The following is a 9,569-nucleotide window of genomic DNA, read 5'->3' as shown; positions in this document are numbered from 1 at the left end:
TGCCACGGGGGAGGAAACATGGCGGTGTTATAATTTTGCTCCGGGGAGCCTGTTGGAAATGATAGAGCCATCATCGAGCTAGTTAGTTCAGTGTGAAAGAACTAGTCGAGAGGCTGTTAACCCCTGGCTAGGTTAGTTGGATTTGCTTTCGTCAGCTGGGCGTCACGTGGAGTTTTGTGAACTTCACAGGGCACTGGACACACGTCTGCACGTCTCGGCACTCAGCAGCAACTGGATGGTACTTGCTACTTTGTGGACTTTGCCGGGCACGTCTGCACGCCTCGGCGCTCACGAACGAACTGTTACATATATAACCTGAGCTGAGAGAAAAATAAAAATGGAATGTATTTTTAAAACTTCTTTTTTAATAATAATATAACAATATTCGGTTAAATATTCATGAACATCAACATACAGTATTCTTATCTACGTTACAAATCGTTAAGAGAAAAACGAAGTCTTTTTTACGTCCAAGAGTACAAAACTGTAGCAAAAACCTAAATTCACTTTCCCCTCTCCGAGTGGATATCGTGAGGCTAACTTTCACACATCTAAACCGAACATATATATTTTACAAAACGCGTTTACAAAATGAATAGCGAACACGGGGGCAAACAAGACGTTAACTAAAGTTTTTCCGAAGTCACTCTGCGAACGGTCTTTACACCAGGGGATACAAAAAGGTATCTGAATGGCGACGGTGACAGTATCTTTTCATTCCATTTCCGTTTGTCTCGTTTAGCGAGAACGACGTGAATCCCACCGACAAAAATAAATAAAGGAAAGCGCATTATATTAAATATTGTACATTTATCGTGACCGATGCAGTGTTGGATCAGGATTCGAGGGGCTGTATCGAGAGAAAATTCTCATTGTCCCTCTCGAGACTTTTTTCCTTAGGAAAAGAAAAAGAGACTGGGATGAAGAACGGTGTGAGTTCTTTCTTTTTTTACCTGGGAGGAGCGAGGGGGATAAATGTTACACTTGCGTCTCATTAATCTTTAATTAGATAATCAATTCACTAGTTACGAAATGTCATAATAAAAAGTAGTACTCTATAGTTGGTATTTCAATAATAATAGCGTAATAATAATAATTATATTCCATAGTTTTGTTTGCAATTATCGTCTATCGAATAATTAATTAATTAATTAATTAATTAATTAACGTTTACTCCATCATGATATAACCGCGACCTATATTGTGTTTGATAATATAAAAAGAAAAACAAATCGTATAATACATATATAGTATATGTATTATATATATATAATACATATAGTATATATATATAATATATGTAATACATATATAGTATATATAGTACATATATAATATATATATAGTGTTGTATCGTTCACTTTTCGTTACAATAATAAATTGTCCACGAACGCTGACGTGCCAACAAATCCGACGTGCAAACCGCTTCCGTTTCATTCGTTTCTTTCTTTTTATTTTTTATCATCTACGGAAGTAATCTTTCGCGAATCTACAATCCATCTCTTTCTCGATGTTCGAACACACTAAGACCCATTTTTACACTCGCAATTATGTGCTCGAACTATCTTCAGAAAGAGAAAACTCATTTTTCTTTATATCTGTTGCACACACACACACCCATCACATATCGTATTTTTACGATTCGTTCGCAAATGAACGCCGATTCTTAGCAATTGTGTCATCTTCGTTAGTAATTAATTATTAATAAAATCAAACGATAAAATGACTCGTGTAGATCGCGATCGTCGGATTGGTACACAATAGCGTTCGATTGTTCGCTCTTAAAGAGTTTACTACCAAAAAAGGTATACCACTTTCAGATTTACAACACTGCCCTAAACACAGCCATACTAAGCCAAATACTTTTGGGTCTTCGTCGTTACGTTTATTCTTTTTACTAGTAAAATCGTTTACTTAAATCTACAGTCGATAACCATCCGCATTTCGTAGATTGTTATTTTTTGTTCTTTGTATTACTCTGTTTCTTATCGTTTTCATCTCACTTTTAGAAATTTCAGACGCACGACAAGATTTGTTTCTCAACCGATTTATAGTTGACCCGCTCGATTTAACTGCTATCACATAATTCTACATAATTATCTTTTTTTCTCTTTCTTTTTGTCCTTTTATATGACGATCTTGGAAAGACGAATCTACGACGTTCTTTCTATAAAACTAGTCCGAGGGACGAAGGACGTAGAGAAAAACCGGTGGATGGAGGAAAGAAAGGGCGAGAAAGAGAATACATAACAAAAGGAATGTTTCGGAATCGATTGACGATTCACATTAACCGATTTATAAAAGAATTTAAAATAGTCTAAAAATAACAAAAAGCGATCTTTCGAATTTGGAACTTAATTGAGTGAAAGAAAACCGGTTATCTTAAACGAACCATTCTCGTTAAACTTACCCCCGTCCAACCCCGCGATTAAAATTTTCAAGGCAAAAAACATTCGCCAATCGTTCGTTAGATTCTTTCTTTATTTTTATAAAAAAAAAAGAAAAATGCTTTTTGCCTTCTTTTATAACGAATTCAAAGGGTACCGATGTATATAAGACAAATGGAAATGTACGATGTTATATGTATATAGATATATCTGATGATAAATGTATCAGAATGAGTCAAATACATTTTTCAAGAGGTAACGTGTCTCTCAAACGGGTCATGATTTCTCTGGCTTTTTGTTTCGAATCGGACCGCGCTTTCGTCGACGGAAACGCCACGTTTAAATATGAATCTTACACCGGTTGCATGTGCCATTAATGATTCTGATTATGATTAAATCGGTTATAGCTTGGTTACATGGTGGCTACATTGTACATCGTGTATTTAAAAAATATCCGACGAAACGGACTTCAGAAGTACACCTTCACGCATCATTCGTTACCAACTAGTCATTTAAATAGGTATCGAAGAAAAAAGAGAGAGGAAAATTTACACTTACAGTTTACTATGATACAGCACTGGCATAGTCACATACTTCGGTATGTATGTGTACTTGTATCTGTATTTGTATTTCCTTTTCTCGGGTTTATCGTGCACAGAGATATCCTATTATAATTATAACGCGTGTGTGTGGATCCCTTTCTCGCTTTTTTCCCGAATATTAACACTATACTTATATGTTTTGAATTTTTCTTTCGTGATAATATTAATAGTAATAATGGTAATAATAATAAGAAGAATAATAATAAAAATAATATTATTAATAATAATAGTAGTAGTAGTAGAGTAATAATAGTAATTATAATAATTAAGAATCAATAAGAATTATATATAATAGCAATAATAATAATAATAATAAATTCATAATAGACAGGGAAATTAATAATAATCGTTATTATTATCGTAATAATAGTATAGTATGTACAGAACGATTTTCATGCGAGGGTCCTTTTCGATTACGCTTCGTAGCTACATATTTTGATTGAACTGTACATGTTGGACCCTCGGTTTGAAAAACTTTTGTTGTCAAAATTAACACGATTTATAAATCCTCCCATTAGTAAGCTTGTGAATTTCTACTTTTTGGTTGCGACACCGTTAATCCGCGTTGTCTCGCCTGTCCTGTTATTAGGTTTCTTTCCCATAGGACAATTTAGCAGATTATTTTGAAGGTTAATTTCAGAATGATCCATAAAATTTAATGGTGCTAAGGTTTCGGCACAACCTTCGGCAACCGTTGCGATCTCTTAATAACAAATTAACCTAAGTTAACATTACTTAACTTTCCACTAAATTCTTTTCTCCCTTCCTTACATACAATGTTGTTGATTTCTTTTTCAATATCTTTCCATTTTCATACAGTTCGTTTTTTTTTCTTGTTATATACTTTGCATCTTGTCACGATAATAATAATAGTGGTATATAATAACTGCATATAATCGCTACGCTAATAATATTTGAACTATTAATTATTAATTAACGTTAAGTATACACAACACATTTGTACGATTTCACTCAGCCTGCACGAGCAGCAGCGAGGGAAGGTGATATAGATGAAAAAGTCATGTGTAAGGGGAATAAAAGTTTGGGCAGAGACATAGTGTGTGTTTCTTTTGTATATGTATGTGTATTAGGGGATAAAGTATTAATAGTCTCTCTTGATTTCATGTGTGTATAGTTTCAAATTAATTGTTTCTCGTCGTTCCACTGGTTCGCAATTGGGGAGCCGAGGTTGAGATACGAGAATACAATAACGTAAGTTCAAATGTCCATTGAGCCAGCTGTAGAATCTTCGCGGAGCATCTAAGCAGCACCACAACACGCTGTATCGCTCCTGCACCTTAACTCGGAGATAGAAAAAGGAAACGCGTCATCCGGGATTAATTTGGTCGCACCAGTGGTACTCTGACCCGTCTCTGAACATCAGCACTTGGTCAGTGTACCGGACGTAAGTAGTTGTACCTGATCTCCACGAAGCTAGGAACGCAGAACGGATGGAAGTTACTCTCTCTGTTCTCATGACAGAGAGGTGGAACAGCGACCGTTCTTTCTAAACGGTTGACATACGATGCAAGATCATCGTTCGCCCACTAACATAGTCACTCGTGTTAACCGACTTCACTAATAGTCACTACAATCCTTCGACAAATTTTGAAAGTTGATCTTGTGGCGTCATGGGCGTCACTTCACTCGAGTCTGTGCCACTAGTGGGTGGTGGAACTGGAGATGGATGATGTGGCATGGTACCCGGGTGACCAGTCGGTGCACCAGTTCCACCACTCAGCTGCGAAAGCATCATTTCACTTGGCCCACCGAGTTCATGAGCCGGTGAATGTGTTGGTGTACCATGAGGTGGATGGTGATGAGGCGATGGCACCGGCCCTGATCGAGGAGAAGGAACTGGCTGATTACGTGGAGAAGGAACCGGTCGTGGGGAAGGATTTGGTTGAGGAGAACGAATTGGCGGTGGAGATCGAACGGACTGCATTAATTGTTGCTGTACAGAAATCCCTGGAGGCCCCATCACACCTTGCGGAGAAGGTACCGGAGGTGGTGTTGGTTTTAAGCCAGGTTGACCGTATCCTTGTTCGCTAAAGCCACCATAACCTGGAGAAGAATACGCGGAATCGTGGCAAGCGTTAGACCACGAACCAAGCGGCTCGACGAATCTCGTTTTCTCCAGAATTAAATAATTCTTACCGAGAAGGGGCGGCCTTATATGTCGCTGTTGACCGTAAGGCGGTGCTGGTGGTTGTGTAAATTGTTGTTGCTGTTGTTGCTGCTGCTGTTGCTGCTGCTGCGGGTGTTGTTGCTGCTGCGACGGGTGCTGGTGCCTTTGCAATACTAGCATTTGCTGTTTATACCATTGTGGTGGTTGCTGTTGAACAGGTTGCTGCTGTTGCTGCTGTTGTTGCTGCTGTTGATTTAGCATTGCCTGTATTTGCATTCTGCCTTGCTGTTGTTGTTGTTGTTGGTGGTGGTGGTGGTGGTGCTGCTGCTGCTGCTGAGACATTATATGCTGCAGAGCAGGTTGTTGCTGCGGCTGATTAGGACCCAAAGGTCCGCCCACTCCTCCACCGTATTGACCACTTTGTTGTTGATTTAGAGCGAGTGCCTATTAATTTAAAAAATTATATGGTAATAGAAATTATTAAAATCGAAAATGTCAGCAGACAAATAATATAGAAGAAATTAATCGTCATACCCGTTGTTTGATAAAAGCAGCCATAATCGGTGGATTGCTTTTGAGTATTTGAAGTATTTGGTTTTGTTGTTCAGGAGTATGGGGATTCTTTAGAGTTTGCATAAGTTGCTGCAATACATGCTTGTGCATGTTGCTTTGAGTTTGAGGACCAACTTGATTAACCGGACCACCGAGAACTCCAGCTTGCCTAGGCATCTGTCCTCCCATAGCTATTGCTGGCAGCCCTTGATGTTGTTGCTGCTGTTGCATTAACTGTTGCGGCGTTTGCTGTCTCAAACCAGGATTCTGTTGCATCAGTGCACTTGGCTGATACCTACTGTAAATAAAGGTGTAGCTTTAATACCTCTTTTTATATACATATATGTGTACGGTATTTTAATTATTATATTCAATAACTCACCTTGCTGTCCATTGATCCATTGGAATAAGATGTGTACCGCCAGGATTTGGCATTTGTACAGGCATTGGACGTTGCATAGGAGGTGGTGGCATTACGCCACCTGTTTGTCCTCCTACGCCAACTCCAGCACCAACTCCACCACCTGGCGTTACTTTACCATAACCATGCGGTACTTGTTGCCGTGCAGCTTCTTCTTGTACTTGCTTAACAACTTGGAGAACGTGAGCAGGTGGCGTTTGAGTTTCAGGTTTCAATCCTATTCCAGGTTGATGTGGCGAAGGTAAATTGGTAGGACTGACACCTGGTTTCATAGCAACACCTGTGGTCATAGTAACATTTGAACTCTGTTGTCCGGATTGCATCGCTCCCACTGGACCTGTGGGTCTGCTATTCATTGCAGCCATTCGTCTCCTGAAACACATTAAAAAGAAAGATATACACCTAACTTATATACATAGGATATACATACACCTAGTTATCTTTGGAAATTATTATTCTAACGTTGCTGCTGTTGTTATTATTATTATTATTATTATTATTATTATTATTATTATTATTATTATTATTATTATTATTATTATTATTATTATTATTATTACTATTACTACTAATACTACTATTACTACTACTACTACTACTACTACTACTACTACTACTGCTACTGCTACTACTACTACTACTACTACTACTACTACTACTACCACTACCACTACTACTGACGTATTTACCTTAACAACTGCGCTTGCTGTAGCCGCTGTTGAAGCTGTTGTTGTTTCAGCTTATGTTTGATGTTCGAACAGAATGGAACAAGACATTTAGTCTCTTGGCAGTGTTTAGCATGATAACAGCACAACGCTATTAATTGTTTACAGATTGGACAGCCACCGTTCGTTTTTCGTTTGCAAACTTTAGTATGCGTTACTACTCTCTTCATCTTTTGACAACTTGTTAAACGACAGTTAGCATCTCTACATTGGCACGCGTGCACCAACGATTGAATACATCTTTGAATTGAAAGTTTACGCGCCTCCTATTATAAAATAAAAATATTTATTATAAATATTCATAGCAAAATTATTAATATATTCAGTTAATAAAAATATATTTTTACCTGTGGATTAGCTTGTTTAGCATCGGCCGGCGATGAACCATCATCCAAATCTAAACCAAGTTTTTCCATATGATGAGGATGACCGTCTTTTTCTTTACAGCTTATACACAGATCAAAATCCTAGCATAATAAATAATAACATTAGATTGTTTGAAAATTGGATGATACATGTTTACAGATGATTGTTTTAATACTTACATCACAAACCGTACAATGATATCTTGTTTCTACATGGCTCTTACAATTATTGCAAGTATAGACAAACTTGTCTTGACCTTGATTGTGCAATTCGTATAGCATAGACATAGAACTAAATTTCGCGCGCCTTAAGGAAAAGAATTCATAATGTCTTTCTCTAGCCATTGTAAGGAAAGCATCGCGGCCATCCATAAGGTCACAATTAATAACTGGATCAGGATCTTGAATAGGCTAAAACGTGCATTATTTTCAAACGTAAGAATACGATTCGATTATTAAAAAAAATAATAAATATAAATTAATCCTAAATACTTACTGCTAATATTACATCCCATTATATTATATATGGCCCTGGGCCCATAACCTGTTGAGAAGAGAGAAAAACGTGTGGATAAAGTGTAAGATACAAAGTATATATTTGACTTAATAATGAAATACAGGAATACAATTTGAGCTGGTCCAGATCCGCACGCTAGCAGTGTTACTTTATGACTGAGAACCCCGAAGCCAACGTCGCCTGTCTACCGTATTGGGTCTGCCTCCCTGCTATTCCTTTGTCTATATGCTGTCGATGGCTTCAGCGCTTGAGAAAGGTAAAAAGACCAGATGTGGAGTTTTCCTAGAAGTGGTGATCACTTCAACAAAAATAAACGAAAGATCCTTACCTCCCTCGCTCTTAGGTATGCGATGTCGTCCATAATGTCCAACCGAAGATAGTGCGTATTTCTTCTACCGCTCGGTGGTGCGGACATTCTGGACGCTGGGTCTCGCCGAGTTGGTAATATTCTAGTCACGCCTCCAAAAGGAAAACAGGCGACTGATTCGCGACGGCGAAACAAAGTCGGTAGCTCTGCTTCCATCGTAACGACCGAATGTCCCGATCCTTCTCCGCCACGATCGCTCATTCGTCTCACCTGTCCACACAAACATCAAGATAGTTTCGATACGCGAGAACTGTCGTAGTGACGATCGAGCCTGGCGAAAGTCAAATTGACCAACTTCATCTTTGGACAATCTCACAATTTCGCAATTTCATCGTCCAAGTACACGATTGATTCTCACAAAACCTCTAGTTCCTTAGAGCTTAATGCCACGCTCATCTTTTCATTTTTATCGCATATTGTCTCACCACTTGCGATACTTGTAATTACTTTTCTCTACTTTTCAATTTTGGAGTTGGTCAATGTGATTTCCGAATGGCTCGATTGACTATGCGAGTCTTGGATAAAGATGACAATTAAACTATTCAGATTAGTCATGTTGCTTCGTCAAACGATTTGAATTCAAGCAATTCGAAACCATTTTGTCAATGTGAACCTATTATTTTACCAATGTGAATCCGTAATTTTGCTTGAAATATCCTTCCAAGTTTTTATGATGATTCAGATTGGTCAAGTTACCTGAATCAAGCAACTATTTTCAAGTTACTTGAAACTATTTTGTTAACGCGTACAGTTGCTTGAATCAAGCAACTATTTTTAAGTAACTCGAAACTATTTTGTCAGTGTGAAACTATATAGACACTAGTTAATTCTCATACACATGTATAATGTATAATGTATAAACAGAGCTATTTTTTCAGATCAGAAAGTACGATCAATCTTTTTCTTTAAATATATTATGCAAACGTTGAACAACGTTATGTTTTGTTAAGCTAACAGGATACACTAAAAATACATTATCACATACATTATCCGGTTCGTTCGTGAGTGCCGAGGCGTGCAGACGTGTGTCCAGTGCCCGGCAATGTTCACAAAGCAGCACGTGACCATCCAGTTGCTGCTGAGTGCCGAGACGTGCAGACGTGTGTCCAGTGCCCTGTGAAGTTCACAAAATTCCACGTGACGCCCATCTGTCGAAAGCGAATCCAACTAACCTAGCCAGGGGTTAACAGCCTCTCGACTAGTTCTTTCACACTGAATTAACTAGCTCGATGATGGCTCTATCATTCCCAACAGGCTCCCCGGAGCTAAATTATAACACCGCCATTTTTCCTCCCCCGTGGCAAGAGGGCAACACATCTATCCTGGTAAACGACCATCACACGAAAAAACGAAAGCTCGAACCAACCAAGACAAATGTAAACAAGAGTCAAACTAAACCATCAGCCAGCCAGGTGACCACCTACAATAGATTTTCAATACTGGAGTCCACGGAAGACTCCATGATTACAACCGAAAAGGTAAATAATCTCCATACTCAAAGAATT

General features: G+C 38.4%; 1 protein-coding gene across 1 annotated transcript; it reads right to left on the bottom strand.

Moving 5' to 3' along the window:
- Positions 1-345: 345 nt before the first annotated feature.
- On the bottom strand, positions 346-7,540 carry LOC126926964 (CREB-binding protein-like). Its single transcript, XM_050743262.1, has 7 exons — positions 7,361-7,540; positions 7,163-7,282; positions 6,780-7,081; positions 6,052-6,462; positions 5,652-5,964; positions 5,147-5,561; positions 346-5,053 (listed from the first exon to the last, which is right to left on the bottom strand). Exons 1-7 carry the CDS (start codon positions 7,523-7,525, stop codon positions 4,578-4,580), a joined length of 2,202 nt encoding a protein of 733 aa, XP_050599219.1. The 5' UTR covers positions 7,526-7,540; the 3' UTR covers positions 346-4,577.
- Between the last annotated feature and the right edge of the window lie 2,029 nt (positions 7,541-9,569).

The sequence above is a fragment of the Bombus affinis genome, unplaced genomic scaffold, assembly GCF_024516045.1.
Source record: "Bombus affinis isolate iyBomAffi1 unplaced genomic scaffold, iyBomAffi1.2 ctg00000068.1, whole genome shotgun sequence".
In the NCBI taxonomy this organism is placed as follows: domain Eukaryota; kingdom Metazoa; phylum Arthropoda; class Insecta; order Hymenoptera; family Apidae; genus Bombus; species Bombus affinis.
This window is presented reverse-complemented; position numbering and strand designations above follow the sequence as displayed.

Coding starts and splice junctions, on each gene's coding strand:
- LOC126926964 (XM_050743262.1), bottom strand. CDS start 7,525: ATGGCTAGAGAAAGACATTATGAATTCTTTTCCTTAAGGCGCGCGAAA. Junction 7,082..7,162: donor CTAAACAAGCTAATCCACAG/GTAAAAATATAT, acceptor ATTTTATAATAG/GAGGCGCGTAAACTTTCAAT. Junction 6,463..6,779: donor CAGCAAGCGCAGTTGTTAAG/GTAAATACGTCA, acceptor AATGTGTTTCAG/GAGACGAATGGCTGCAATGA.